The sequence below is a fragment of the Vidua chalybeata genome, chromosome 2 (assembly GCF_026979565.1).
Source record: "Vidua chalybeata isolate OUT-0048 chromosome 2, bVidCha1 merged haplotype, whole genome shotgun sequence".
In the NCBI taxonomy this organism is placed as follows: Eukaryota; Metazoa; Chordata; class Aves; order Passeriformes; family Viduidae; genus Vidua; species Vidua chalybeata.
This window is the reverse complement of record NC_071531.1, coordinates 8,992,967-9,009,345: the sequence shown is the minus strand read 5'-3', so window position 1 is coordinate 9,009,345 and position 16,379 is coordinate 8,992,967. Positions and strand designations below refer to the sequence as shown.

General features: G+C 34.3%; 1 protein-coding gene across 6 annotated transcripts in view; it reads right to left on the bottom strand.

Annotated features, from left to right (window-relative positions):
• Nucleotides 1-16,379, bottom strand: part of CFAP47 (cilia and flagella associated protein 47) — a 354,600-nt gene that overhangs the window by 272,644 nt on the left and 65,577 nt on the right. For all 6 annotated transcript variants that reach the window (XM_053934673.1, XM_053934672.1, XM_053934674.1 and 3 more), the window contains exons 34-36: nt 5,224-5,321; nt 4,257-4,373; nt 446-580 (exon numbers count right to left, since the gene is read on the bottom strand). In XM_053934673.1, coding sequence (XP_053790648.1) covers nt 446-580; nt 4,257-4,373; nt 5,224-5,321 — 350 coding nt within the window. The remainder of the gene's footprint in view (nt 1-445; nt 581-4,256; nt 4,374-5,223; nt 5,322-16,379) is intronic.

The following is a 16,379-nucleotide window of genomic DNA, read 5'->3' as shown; positions in this document are numbered from 1 at the left end:
TAAAAGGTGTGTTCTGCAGGTAAGTTCCAAAATACAAAGTGAGGATATCACAAAATAAGAAAGTACTTCAAATAACTGGGTAGATAATTTTCATTCCAAAGGGGTGCAGATTTCCCATGGACTATCCAAACTTCATTTTTGAGAGTACAGTGTACACTGCATTTCCATGCCTGTGAATCTCTCATTCCTCTCTTTCATCTCAGATTTGTCAAATTTGTAGATTTTTTCATGTGCTTTCAAGCACAGGGAAAAAAAACAGAAGTGAAATCCCAATACTGAAGAGAACAACAACAGAAAATGCACACTTTCATCTCCTACATTTACTAGCCAAATGACAAGAAACCTATTAATTCTTTGTTGTAGCTCATATATAATATAAACACATATATACAAACAGTGCTCTAACCTTGCATTACTATGAATCTCAATTCAATGGTATCAATACCTGCTTCACAATAGTTGCATGGAGAGCACCTGCAAATTCTATAGTGTTCTTGGGTAAGTAGTGAGGCAGAGAGTCATACAGGTGGACACACAAAATAAGCATCATGACAGGATTCGGATCACAGATATCAGTAGCCTAATATTGAAAACAAAACAAAAAAAAAACAGACATTCAGTTAAAATTTTGCCTGTATAGTCTAAAGATAAGAAGAAAAAAAATCTTATTATACAGATATTTTATTCTAACCTGGAATGACTGCATTATTCTCATGGCTAATATGAATACGAATCTTGTCACTGCATGAAAAAAAAACCTAATGAATGAAAACCACTAACATGCTCTGCGGATAAACCCAGGGTAAAAATTAAGCTCAACTTTTTTTCCCAAAGGTTCAGCAGAAACAAATATTAATTTTATTAAATGCAGCATAACAGAAAAAGCATGGAAACTTTACTGTCTGCAAAAACATGTCTTTGCTACCTTAAAAAAACATTAAAATATTTTAGTTTATGTAAAATGCCATCCCAAATACTCCTACATACAGTAGGAGTTTACAACAATAATTTCACCTTCCAAATAAAAACAACAAAGTTGTTTCTATTGCAGATACTTTTATACTTTTGTAAGTTGATTTATAAATGGTAGAAATTACTCCTCCAGGTTAAATATTTCATTTACAGAAATGATTTTTAGTGGCAACTGCAAAACATGTCAAACTTTAGTCCTCAGCAATTTGGGTAAGTCACTGAGGAGAGTGGTAAAATTATTTGCCACAGAGTATGAAAAAGGGAGTAAAAAACCATTTACTCTTCTGGACTGTCTTTAGTGTAAGAGAGATGTATAGACATATTTATCATGTTAACCATCTGAGTTAATTTTTATTTTCAAGTTAAAGTTTTTAAGGTAAGTTTTCTCTTGCTCTGTGTTCAGCCAAGCAGCTCATCCTACTCCCAGCAGTTCTCACACAGCTCCTCCTCTAACCTTCCAAGAGAGTGAGGACATAGCTGGGCACTGATCTGAAGCTCCCCTGCAAGCTCCCCTGCAACAATGGCTTCCTAGATAACGTTTTTCCTTGTAATTCTTAAGATTAATTTCATAATTAATTTCAAAATTAACTTCATGCAATGATGTAATCATACACATCTCATCTCATATTTCTATTTAATTCCATCACCACCAGTCGAAGATTTGAACTTTAGGATGCATTCACTATGGAAAGTAAGAAAGATTCTTCTGTGCCAAAAGCTTTAAACCTGAAGTCTGAAAAGTATTTTGGTTTTTCCATTTATTTATCTCAGCAATGGCTATTGAATGTTAACCATTATTCCAATATGGTTATGGTTTTACACCCCTACTTTTCACTCTTCCTGTATTTTCATTTAAGATAGAAAAGATGCCAGAGTAGATTATCTATTGAAGACTTTCTTCTGCCATTTACTTCTTTCTACCCATTTCCAGTTGGATCAGAATTTATTCCATGAGAAAATACAATTCTGTCCTGTGATGAACTCAGAAAACTCCATTTATGCCATTTATCTACTACTCTAAGAACTAAATTTAAAAAAACACATTTCTTAACAAGATTCATCAGAAAAAAACACAGTAAATATTATTTGCTTTTAAAAATATGTATTAGCAAACAATAGCAATAATTATAAATTAATAATAAAAAATAATAATGTCTGAAAAAAATTTTCTTTACTGGCTACTTCCAATCACTGCACCTTCTATCCTAATCTCTTTGTCACACACATTTCCTGCATGTTGATGCTATCTACCATCCTATCTTACAATCTTTTATTTTAGCCTTTCAGCTGAATCTTCTTCAAATCAAAGCATTTTAAAACTTACAAATATCAACCACAAGTTAAAAACACGTAGAAAGCCACCACTAATACTCTGGGCTTGAATTGTAAGTCATGATCAGAAAGTGGAAACCATTTTCTGCCTGAAGTACTCCATCTTAAATCTACACATTAATCCTTAAAAGGATTTCAGAGCCTTCAACTCCATTAAGTGTCATTTAAACCTGATGCTGAAGACTAGCAGACAGTTGAACTTCTTATTATTACAGATTCTTAGATTTTAGGATTGAATATGCCAGCTGTAACAGACTTAACACGTCTCAGCTTGTGTTAATTAATGCAAATGTCCTGAGAGTTCAAAAGCAGTGACTGCCTGAGTCAAGAACTTTGCCAATACTATTAGAACATTTTAGCCTGCTAAATTTCAGACAAGGTTATCAGAAAATTCCCAAATTAAGAGATTTCAGCAAAGGGATTCATGTATTTTGCCATTTTTATCACTGCAGAACAAGATAGTTCAGATGTTTCTACAATAGCCTTAGAAAAATATATATGAATTTAAATTAATCTATGTAAATTTGAACTAAAATATAGACCTTGAAGATCCAAAATCTGTTCCTTTTTCTGGTACTGTGTACATTTGTTTAAATTGTTAGTCTGTACAGAAGTGGATTATCCCATTTATTGTAAACAATTTAGTCTTAAAACAGGTACATTAGTGAGAATATCCTAGAATTCTGTTTCCACATCTAAAGTGTTTAACACCCTTTTCATACTGGCATCAAGCCACTGCCTTCATGTGCTGAACTGCCTGATTTTCTTAATAAAACTGAGGCAGAATATACCTTTGTTTTGAGGGTTATGCCCAGATTACTTTTTTGCTTCCTGCCAGTCACAAGTATGGGAAGCAGTAGATTTTCTTTGTCATAACAAAGTCATTTCTAAAAGAGTGATCTGTATCAGGAAACAACAGCAGGACAGCAGCTGATAAAATGGAAACAGCAGGGTTAATTTTTCCATGTAATCATAACACAACTAAATGGAAAAGGGAAAAAAAAATGTAATTGAGCATCTTTTTATACTACTTTGTTCACACAAATAAGCTCTACCTCTGATTCCTAATGCCATTAATTCCTTTGGAAAGTTTCCTCCTACACTTTCAAATACCATGTCTATTCTCCTGCATCTTCTGCTCTTCCAGCCAGCCCAATATGCTCCCAGAGATACAAATAACTCACAAATGGACAGTGAAAGAAATGCAGATTAGGAGTAGGAGAAAACTGGGTTTGGAGACAACAAAAAGAACAAAGGAATGATATCTAACCTATGTAAGGTCACCATACATAGAAAATTTGGAGCCATAGGTCAATAAAACCATGGAGATGTAAAGCACATTTATTAAACATATAAAAGAGATCCCAAGCAGATCCTTGATGGAAGAAATTATCAACAATTACCAACATTGTATTCCTCCCCAAAAAAAAAGGACACCAGAAGTTGATGGGTTTGAGTGAGTGTTACTCTCACCAGCGTCCAAAGCTGCTGACTTCTGTATGCACCAAACCTGGGACAGAACTCTCATGAGCCTTCATGGTGAGATGCATCTGTCACTAGAAATTTGTATATTTTTTTTCACCGTTTATTTTTATGGTTAACTGCATGATGTTTGTTCTTAAACATATTTTTCTAAATTGCCTTCCAATAGTAATAATGAATTCCATTTGAGTTTTCACTGTGTGATTTAGGTTGCTAAAATCTAAACTGAATTAATTTATGTTCAGCTAGTTGTGCATGCATGATTCTACAAAGCAAGGAATTATGGAAATTGCTTCCAATTAAGTCTATTAATATGAAGCAGTATTTTGGTTTCCATCATATAGTAACACATCCTGAAACAAAACTGTTTCACTACAGTCTCACCTTAATTGGATGTCCAACACTACTATACAAAAAATCAAAATAAAAATATTAATATATACAAGAGCTGCTAGTATAAAATCACCTACCTTTATGTCCATATCCAGATTGATAGCACGCAGAGCCTTCACAAGTATCAAGGAGTTGTGCATAAACTGTTCATGAGTTCTTGGATTAGTATACATTTTTATGAAGTGAGTGGGAATCTAGACAAGACAGAGAAATCAAACTCAGCCTTCCACTAGGCAAAATTACTGATTTTGTAGTTTTGCTATTCAGTAATCAAAAAGATCTAAATTTTGAACTGAAATTCCCTGTTAAGAATAAACAAAAAAAAAAAAAAAAAAAAAAAACCTAATACTGAAATAATCCTGAAATAATCCCCCATGATTTGCTAAATATTGGGGTGTTTTTTCTTTCCTTTTTAAGGATCCCATAGGCCAAGAATTGCTGTTGGGGAAACTTCCCTGTCCAAGCACCCAGGAGCCACTGGCAGCCACCTGAGCTGGGACTGAAGGGCCCCTGCAGTGGGAAGCTGCAGCGAGTGATGGATGCCCTGCCTGACTCCCCACACCCCCCACTCTGACACTCTCCAACAGGGTTTCCTTACTGTCTCAACCCCAGGCTTCCCACAGCAGAGTCTCAGCCATCTGGATCCTTAAAATAATTTAATCTGAGTGCAAACACAGAAGAACATCTCGAGCTGGTCCTCTGAGGAGGGACCTCGTGCCAAGGAAACCCTGGGCTTTTCCACACCTCAGCCTGAGTGTGACCAAGTCTGGGGTGTTCCTGCTGGATCCTCGCTCCTGCCGTGTCCCTCTGGTCACCTGGCTGTGCCCCAGGTCCCCAGACCTTCCTTAGGCAAAGGGTCAGTGCCAGGTCTCTCTCCTCGGGCTCCCAGCACCCAGAGCTCCAGCTGCAGCTCCCACCACAGCCACAGCCCAGTGCCTGCCCTCAATGCACTCCTCAGCACTGGAAAGCAAAATAAGGCCTGAACAAACACACTGGCATTAATAAACTGCATAAAACTTGCACAATATTAAAAAACCTGCTTACCAAATATGGACAATAAGTTGCCATCTGTGCTGCCAACACCAGACCATCCAGAAGATCTTTGTCAAAATTCACTATCCATCTCATGGGTGGTATTCCACCTGATTAAAAGACAAAGCAAGATTCATGAGCCTTTCTTTCATTCAGGATGCCTACTTTGTTCTGCATAGATATGGTAACTATTTGAAATCACTGAATAGAGGAAATAAAATAAGAAGGAAACATCCATTCACATGCAGAATTTCACTGGCATATTTCTATTTCAGACCTGTTGCTGAAAACTTGAAAAATCTCCCCTAGAATATTGTAACTGTTATTCACTCTGCTGCAGCATGTAAGAGTATTCATCACAGCAGAATGGAAAACAAATAATCTAAACTTAACTCACAGATTAGGAGCCTAAATATGTAAACTTTTTATTACTATAGGCCTAACAATAATAGAGCTACTGAAACTCAGAAAACATGCAGAAATCCTTTCAAGTTGAAATGCTTAAGACACAAAAAGGAAAGGTTATTGATTTTCTTTAAGGTCATATTGAATTATTTGGCATAAATGGAATATAAATGAGAGCCAACAGCTCAATTGTTACAACACAAATCACCACTTCTACAACTGTTGTAAACACCAATGCCTAAGAAGGTTAGGTAATTTTTTTATATTTCTAATGTTTTTATTAAAATAAAACTGATTATTAAGACATTAAATGTAGTTTATTTATAATTTCATATTTGAAGTATCCATATCTTAAAATATTTAACACAGCATTTACACAACTTTACTCTCTCAGGTCCAAGCTCCTAAATTTAGGAAACACTTTGGATTTCAGCCAATGGCAAGGTTTTCAGATAGACTGGGATCAAGCTTTCTCACATGGGACAAATTATATAGGTTTCATTTCACTATTACACTTAAATTAGTTCATCCCAAAATAAACCCCTGTACCAGATCCTTAGCAAAATCTATCTGTCATTATGCAGAAAAAGAGTAGACATTTATAGACTACAGTTGAGGTATCATCTAAAAACTTAAAATGTCTGTGGCTTCACATCAATTTGCAGATGCTTCAGCATACTCATACAGCTTTAGTAAGAAAAAACTGGAGCAGATGCTGCACAAACTTAAGAACAAAGGTCTGTAAATCCATCTGAGCTTAACTCTGTGACATCAGTAATGATTTTAGCTTGCCACTGCTTCAGTGTGGTGATGTTTGGGCTTGGCCCAAAATCCCTTACTTTTTTCTATTCATGCTGTGAATCAATTTTGGTAACACTATTCTAAATAGTCATTATATATATTTATTAAATATATTTAAAAAAAACAACAAACAGTGTTTAAAAGAGTATCTGCATGAATATTTCATTAAGTTTTCAAAACAAAATTAAAACTTGCATTAATCTCACTGTGTCAAAACTGCTTTTTCCTTATTGTTTAACTGAAAGAACTTTTTGAAGCAGAAAACTCAGCTTTCAAGTCTAGAAAACTCCATATTGCAAGGTGCCAAAGATGGAGGATATATAACTGACTGGATACATAACATCTTCCTGTTACTTATGACAGGAAGAGATCATAGTAATATGGGCCTCAATATCTAAATTACAACAGTATTAATTTTAACTCAATTCAAACATCAATTATAAAAATATTTACAATAAGAGACATTTGTTTCATCCCATCTTCTTGGTAACCTGCTCGCAATGATTTAAAAAATATTTAATGTAGTCACTGCAAGAACAAATACTTTAAAAATAGCAAGATACATTTTTGAAAGCATACTTTCTTCCAAAAAAGTCAGTGTTTCTAACATAAATTCATCATTTTATTGATCATAGTTGGGACTTATAAAAATCAATAAACTGTCTACTTTTTTTATTAACAGAGTTCAGACTCAATCTCAACACGTTATATCAGCATTTTTAATAAATCGCCATTTTCAAATTTTTATTTTTAACTTTTTAAGATTAACTATTTCTGCTTTAGTAAGTCCAATATTCAATTATTCTTCTGGCTAGTAATCTAGATTGATTTGCTGAGCACAGTTACAGAAACTTACTAAACCATTTTCTTTGATCAAAAAAGTAACTTTATTTTTTATCCTACTTTATATTTTATTTTAAATATACCATTTGCTGCTTTTAGTCTTCTGGTGGGAATATTACTTGAGCACATGTAAGCAGTAGCAATTGTGCCTGTATCACAGAATCACAGAATGGTTTGTGCTGGAAGGGACATTAAAGATCATCCAAGCCCCTGCCATGGCCAGGGACACCACACACAACACTTTTTTACTTTGTTGTGTTCTCACTAATCCTTGCTTTCATGCTGGTAGGATTGTCTGTGTGCCAACAAAGTAGCTGGGGAACAAAGTTGGCTTAAAAAGAAGGAGTGAAAAATTCATTTACTGCTTAATCTGGATCACCCAATCCAGTTTTGCCATGCAGCCCCATAAATGTGCCAGTGGAAATGAAACATGGTAGGACTATTTTTTAAAACACCATTTATTGAACTATAGCTTTATAGTTGAGTAAATGGGTGCATAAAGGAAAAGAAAAAACCTTTAAGTGGAATATTTTCGCATCTTAGCTAATTAAATACTTCTATAAGCATTTTTGTTGTTTTTCAGTTAATCCTTCTCCTATCAATCAACCTACTTAACTCAAAGGCTTGTGAATAAATTAGTCAGAAAACAAAATGTATTTTTCCTAATTACATCAAATCTAGCAGAACATCTGCCAGCTAACCACTCTACAGTAATTAAGTTTTTAAATAGAATTAGTCAATTTTAGTAGAAAGAAACAATAGAAATCAGAATTATTAATCAGGATACCTCTAAGCATGTAAATATATTGAATTTCATTTGTACTGGTATTTCTTGCAAAAAAAGAAAAAATCAAGTGGAGCTTTAAGACAAAGATTTGCATCCAATGTGATGATAAAAACCCAGCAAAAAAATAGTTTCAAAGCTATATGGTAACAGGTAACAAACAACTCTGTGTGACTGGAGGCAGGGGGAGAGAAAATTGTCCAAACATTCACTTCTGAATTGAGACAGATTCCTGCTACTTGCTACCTGCATCCCAAAAGGGCTGGCTGCAAATTTTGATAACACCAAGACTGAAATTCTAAATCTCCCATTAATGAAGAGGAGTGAGACAGAAGCCCCAATTAGGCAGATAATGAACTGTGCTCTGCATATAGACTAATGAGATTGAGAAAACTGGGGAATTGGAGTTATGAAAAGAAGAAGAGGCAAAAAAAGAAGCATTTCCAAAAAGAATCTGTGGTCTTGATGAGACAACAGGGGACTGGAAAGAAGGTGAAAATAATTCATAATTGGAGGAAAGATTTTGGAAGTGGGAGAAGATTCTGAAGATCAGAGAGGTGCATAGAGGCAAATGCCACTGCATGTCCAGGGACTTTGGAGAGACACAGGACTGGTGTCTCTGAGCAGCAGCAAAGCAGGAACTGACTTTTCCCTGATGCTCCAGTGGCCTCCCTGGCACTGAGGGAATGTGAACAGAGTGCTGTGGGAAGCAAGTGGATGTGTGAAATTATCAAACAGGGCAAGAGCTGGCTCTACAACACACCCAGGATCCTGTTCCACCACAGGGTGATCTGTACTCTGTCTCACCCACAACAAGAGGTGAAAATACTTAGTAAATAAAAATAACTAAGCAGGGTTAGCTTGAAGTGAATGTGCAGCCACTTTTGAGTGCACTCAAACACTTGTTATGGTTATAGAAACCTAAAAATATACTGCAAAAGGCCTCTGCAAGGGATCTGAAATGAGAGTAGTTCTGTTTCACTTGCTGATTGCATTCAGCACTAAAGGAAGTAGCATGCAGTCAATTCAGTGATTTGGGACCAACCTAACTCTTGAATGCATTTACTGTTCATAGGTTTGTTGGGTATTTTTTTAACATGTACTGGTATCATGTTGCATGCATGTAGCAACCAAGCATTACAGCATTGTCTCCATCTTTGTTGTGACAGGTTAAGCCAACTCTTGAAGACACACTGCTTTCTTCATTCATGAAGCATTTCTACACAGAAGCAGCAGAGTTTTGCCATGGCACTCTAATTATTCACCACTTTTTTCAAAATTTCTTTCAATGTTAAGTCCAGATTCATTGAGTTTTTTAAAACTTGATGTTCTTACCCTGATGAATCAATAGAAAGTCTACAATGTTTTGCAATAGTTTTTTTTTGCCCACATTCTATTTTTCACACAAAAAAACAAACCAAAACAAACAACAAAAAACCCCACACCCACCAAAATTAAATATTTGTTTATATTTATTATTATATTTGAAGCCTCAACATTTTTTGTGGGATTTGAAAACTATTTTCCATACTGAGATAATCAAGGGAATACCTACAACAATTCTACACAAAAATGACAAACCACTTATTTATTGTCAGAATACCAAGCAACAGTCATCATAAACTCCTCCAGGTCAATCTATTTTTATTTCTTTGATATGTAAATGATACAATAGACCAAGGAAAAATACTACACATTTTAACTTCAATAAAATTTTGATTACATTCTTTGTCATAGAAAAGCAATGAAAATGTATTCTAGGAAAAAGGTCCTATAAAGTGAAGCACAAACTTCACTGAAAAACAGTAACAATTTTTTAAAATTGCACAAAATTATCTTACTCCTACCTGGAGATAATATAAAACAGATTAAAGAATTGGCTTTGAGAAGAAAAATTGTTTGCAAGTATTCATGAGGAAAGGACTATAATTTAAGCTCTCGAACAACTGGGGTAATGATCTGAAACAAATGGGATGAAATCCAATAATGATGCTTGCAGCATACTACAATTAATTAAGAATAATTCATTACACAACTGCTAGATAGAAAATTGGATAGAGAGAGCTTCTCTCTCCAGAAAAGAATCTGGAGAAAACAGTAAATCCAATTTTGTGGCAGGAAAAGCAAATACTGTGTTAGCATGCATTAACAGGAGAGTTGCATCTTAGGCACACAGACTGATCTTTTTACTTGTGTTCATTTCTAGTAAAGTCTACCTGGTACAGAAACCAGCAATGGCACCAAACTTCAAGAGAAGGAACAACTAAAAGGATTTACAACAAAAAACCCTGAGCTGAGTACAGTGAAAGACTGGAAAAATGGAAATGTTTTGCCAAGGTGGAGAGAGAGAAACTGGAGGAGAAGGTAACAATCTGCAACTGTATAAAGTTAATAGAAAAGCAAAGATTCATTACACATCATATTTTAAAAGAGAAAGGATGGACTTAACCCAAAATTTCCCATGCTAGAGTTCATGTTAGACAATAGGAAGCTCTTTTAAATGGAAATGAGAGGGGAACTCTGGCAGATATTGCCTTAAGTGGATTGTGGAATCTCCTTTTTCAGAGATTTTTATAACAGCAAATACCTGTTTAGTACACTACTAAATATACTAGGTATATTCAGATTAATCTTTGTACATGAGAGTAAAGCAGATTATTTCTGGTCTCATTCTCCATTTCTGGGATTTACTGTGGGTTCTTTTTAAGTTTCACTTTTTTAACTGATCCATCATCTGGATAAGCAGAAATATGATGTATTGGAATTATCTGGATAAGAATAACCTGTGTCACCACTGTGACACTGCACTGTATAAAAACTGGTCTTATACCAAGGATTAAAATACTCAAAGGATCAAATTTTTGTTGAATCTACTGTTTCAAAACTATTTTATATAAAAAAGTAAGAACTACAATAAATCTTTATTTAAAGTACTGTATTTCTCGTGAAGCTTGTTCTGCATTTTCACAAATAATAAAAAATTTAAATTTTTGCCATCACTTGAAAAATCCTTATATCTAAAGAGACACAAGAAATACTGATGATAATCTTCTGTTACATAGCCACAAGCAAAATTTTCAAATTCTGAGTTACTGAAAAACAGGGAAAAATACACAGAGCTAGGCTACTATTACATGAGAATTTTCAAATAAACCAAATACATTCTCACAAAAAACTTGAAACTGATGGCTTTTTGTGATTAAAGGTATGAAATAGGGTTTTATAAGAAAATAAATTGGACTATGTTACTAAGAGCAGCAATGGAATGGTGTAGTCTGTATAAGCAGGCAGGACACCAAGAGTAGGAACTAGATGTTGTTAAACAGTTTAGTGGAATACACAAATTTGTCAGCAAATGAAGAACCAAGTCACAGTATTAAGCAGCAAACTTAAAGTATTTTACACAGAATAGAGATTTTAAATTTACTTTCTGCTTCAGAATACTGTGATATTACAAGTCTGCACAAGTTGAAAATACAATTAAATTGTCAGAATGGAAATCTAGTACAACATTACAGGTGTGCCTCTATCCTAAGGAGTCCTGAACTTCAAAGCAGGAAGTCTCAGAGTGTAAAACTATATGTATAAGGCATTTCTGTACATTTTCAGTGTTACTCATCTCTAAGCAACTTCTGTTGAAGGTAGAATTAATATATCACAGTATGTCCTTTCAATGTTATCTAGTGCAGTAATAATGGTTCACATTATTATACAGCAAATTCTTACTCTGGAATCTGAAAATCTCTGGAGGTGAAACTAATCTATAGCTATAATAATACCTATAATCCTGTTTCAGTAGCTTAAATCTGACACTGAATAATACAAACAGCAATAACCTTTCCAGTACATGCTAACATTAGAACCAGAACAAGTTTTGAAATGGTAGTACTGAAGGATTCAATGCAGAGCATAAGAAAGATGAGATGAAATATGCCTTTGAATAATTTTTAAAAATGTTATTATTATTACTTAAAACTTAAGATTAAGAGATTGATAGCATATCTGCCTTCAGAACATATAGTATGTGTAGCTACATTCATCTTAACATGGCAAACAAGTCTAATTTTATTAGAGATGAAAGAAAAATTACAGTTCCTGCTTCAGGCAGGATGCAGGATACAACTCTTGCTCATCAAAACTGATAATTATTCATCTAAGAATGCGTGAAATATCACTGACAGATCAACTCAATACCACTGTCAATTCACAATTCTAAGCAGAAAAGTTCAAGAAGCACCACATGGGGCAATATCAGAAAAACAGAGATGCTGGGGATATGTCTCATTTATTCCCATCTGTTGCAGAACACTTTTACCCTGAGGCACATTCATCTTTCTGTTCCTAAAAAAAATTTCCTATAGTCTTTCACTCTCTATGCACTTTTGTTTTATTTTCACTGACTCTTATCCTAAACAATATCTTAAACTGCAAATTTCTGAGGGTTTTATGTATCACATAAGAACAGCATTACTTTATATCAGTCTCCATTTCTTTGGCCTTCAACAGAAAACTTCCCCCACCAGGGTGAGAAAGCCCCACCAAGCCTGTGTGCCCCCCCTCCCAGGACCCTGAACATCCCAACAGCTGGACCAGTGCTGGAACCAGGGCTGGTGACAACTTGCTTTCCTCATTCATTTCTTTTTCTTCTTTTTCTCTTTTCATCTCACCTCTTTATCCAAAACCTACTGTCACATCCTTACAAAGTAGATCAGGGACTAACATATCAACTTCCACCCCAGGTGTGTGATTTACTACCCAAACTTTGTGAGTTTTTGCAGCCCCTGACTTTTGTCCTTCCTTTCAGTCATGAGTATTTATGAATTTTGGGTGCTCCTTTTGCCTTAAGGGTGGGACCTCACATCATGGCACTTCACTTAGACATCATTTAGATTTAAAATGCTACAAATCACAACAATTCCTTACAGCATTGCTGGCTTCTAGACTGGCTTCACAATGATTACTGTAATTCCTGTGTTTTGTTATCTAATAAAACAAAAGTTAAATACTGCTCTCAATGAAATTTATTGTTTAATACTTAAAATGAATTAACAGAATCTTTCTCAAACTTCACAGGCTGAAATATGTTTTCTCCTCAAAATATATCTGATGTTGTATTACTAAATCCTCAGCTATACCACACTCAATATATATATTTCCCATGCATTGCAGAAGTGGCATTAATTACACAAATAATCAGAATCCTTATTTATTCCAATTATCAAAAAACACTGCCAAGTTGCTTGTTTGGCTGAAAGCAGAATTGCTATTTAGAAATCTTACAGTGTATTGCAAGTAAGGAAAGAAAATTTCTTTCTAAGCATTTGTCTGATTGTTTCTCTTTAGAAAATAATGTTTTTGAGGGCCAGCATATATTTATATACATATATGCATTTTTTATATAAGCATACATATCTAGGAACACACATAGGTATGTATATGTATGCATATATGTACACACAAGCATATACAAAAAATATAAATAGGCCTAAGAGTTTAGGCTTTACTTTCTTAAGATCTTTTTGACAGGTTTTCAAATATGAACCCTTTGAATGTTTTCAGTACAGAACTCCAAGGATTACCCTTCTTCACACTTTTATTTCCCTGAAGCAGCATAATGCCAGACAGTATAAATAGTACAAAACAATTTTTATACTCCTCAAAAATCTAAAAAGTTAAACGAAACATGAAGTTCTGCTTACTTCTCAATGGCATATGGACTTTAAACTCAGAAAATAGTTATTTTTCTCTTTTTTGCTAAATAAAATTCTGATATGATCGTGTGGGTTTTTCAGGTATAGGAAACAAACATGGAGTGTTCAAATCAACAAAGAAAGGCAAGCACGACTGAAAAGCCTATTTATTGGATTCCATATTTACATCTTATGTTTCATTCTTATGTTATGCTGTGCAGATCAAGAAATATAACACAGAAAAATGGTTTAAAACTTTGCAATTTATATTTCAGGAAATATTTTCCAGGATTTATCACTCAAGAACAATGTTCTCTTTTTTTCTTTGTTTCAAGTCAGACTTTTTATAATCATGATAGCAGTTCATTAGATAGTATTTTCTTCTCCTTTAATTCAGCCTTTTATTAAGTGTGTAAAAAGCAAGATTCATTATTTTGGAAAATACTGTTTTGCAGTGATTCTAAATGAAAAAACAATTACATTAAATTAAACAAGATTCTTCCCTTCCACCCTGCAAAGGCTGGAAGTATTCTTTAACTCTAGTTTCTCAATTTTCTCTGAGAACTATTAAATTGAGAAGCAAAAATCAATGGACTCCCTAAATATCCTTCCTAAAATTAGGAAAGAAAGGAGAGGACAAAGGACAAAGAAAAATTCATGAAAACTTAGGAAAGAAAAAAATATATTACTGAATTCTTATGTCAGAAACAACCTTAAATAAAAGTTCTACAAAATCAGTTTTAAAACAAGAATTCTGTAACTCTCATACAATTTTTGAAGATCTGTAATCACACACTAAAATATCTCCTCCCCTAACATTTTAACACAGATGTCATACTGAATTGATATTAAAATTAGAAAATATATAAATTAAAACCACAAAACCCCCAAGCTCACTAACAGTGAAGTGAATAAAATGCATAAAACTTTCCTAATTGGAAGTAAGAATCTTGCAAGATGCCACCGTGCCTAAGATTGCCAGACACACCTAGGTTGGCAATGGATTAGAATTTCTCTCCCCTCTTAAGCAGATTTTCCCAGTTAAGTAAAGATGTATCTGCTCTGGGGACAGCTCTTGAATCTCAGCCATAGATTGACTCTTCAGGTATTGCTGATATTTATTGGCTGTCATCTTCTCTAACAATTTTATATGAAATATAGAATTATCTATTCTTTTCAAAATCTTCCTGGAACACACTGAAGAAAATTCTCTATTTCCAAAAACATAATTTATCTTTTTTACTTTGGTAAGAGTCATAATTAATAAGGAAGAGACATACAGCTTCTCAGGAGACAATTTAATTCACCAATCTGCAAGATTTTCTACTGTTCAGGGACTACAGGATTTGAGTTACAATATCCCAATACTCTAGCAACTCTTCAAGGGTTTTTCCTGACTGTTACTTTTTCATGTTCTTCACAGTTAATCTTTCAGAGAGAAATGTTGAAAAGAAACATGAAGATAAGGAACACTAGAAGGTAAACTGAAAATTTATTATGCTAAAATAATTAATGGAATTAATTATTTCTCTGTTATCATTATTATTGTTCATAGAATGCCTTAAGTGGGTACTGAATCTTATATTTAATGCATAATTATAGTCTCAGCATAACAGGCATAGCTGCATTTCACAGTTTTATGGCATTTGGACTCAAGTTTCAACCTTGCTTTCCAGTTTGTGGTCAATAAGACATAGTACAAAGCCTGCCCTTCCAAAACACATGCCAAGAAGCTTTTAAAATGTATTTATTTTTCAGTAGCAGTAAGGATAGAAGATGTGGAGACACTAATCTCCTTGCTAATGTTCTCTCTAAGCTATTAAAATCTTAATTCTTGCAAGAGGAGAGTTCTGATGAATGACATAGTTATCTCCAACTTCAGAAGAGTGTAATAAAGATGAATATTTGAAACCTCTCTGCACTGCAGTAGCTTAGGCTTTTCTCACTGTCACATTTCACTTTAAGGAGCTTAGGTATCAAAGGAAAGACTAAGAAATGTAGCCTGGATAGATCTTCATTTATTTTGTGGAAATTGATCACCCAACAGACTGTTTTGAGCTGAAAACAACAGGTCAATACATTTTGCTAGTCAGGGCTAAGTATTCAAAGCAGAGTGTTTGGATTGTAATGTTCAGGAACAGAAATGTTAAACAAAAAGTGGTAATTACCCTCTGATCTGGACTGTAGTAAGAATTGGAAAAAAAAAATAACAAAACAACCAATCCTTCTCTTAAAATAAGCAAATAACAACAATCAAAAATCAAAACTGAGGATATTTGAGACTTCCAGCTGAGATGCATGAACACTTAATATACTCTGACATTTTTCCTTATGACACTTAATTTCCTCTGGAAAAGCCTGCTTAAATGCTTAGTTTAAAGCTAACATAAATTAAAATGTCAAAATATGTGAGTAAAAATTTAAAGATTGATCTTAGCATCATAAAACTTAAAGGACCAAAAGTATATCAGATTATTAAACCTGCCCAGGTATATAAACTCTTCTCCACTGCATGATCTTAATAAACAAGTTCAGATGAATGACCCCTGGGGTGTATTACTGGTCACCAGACTCCAGCCAGACTTCATGCCACTGACCATAACCCTTTAAGGCTGGCAGTTCAGTCTCATTTCAGTCCACTTCAC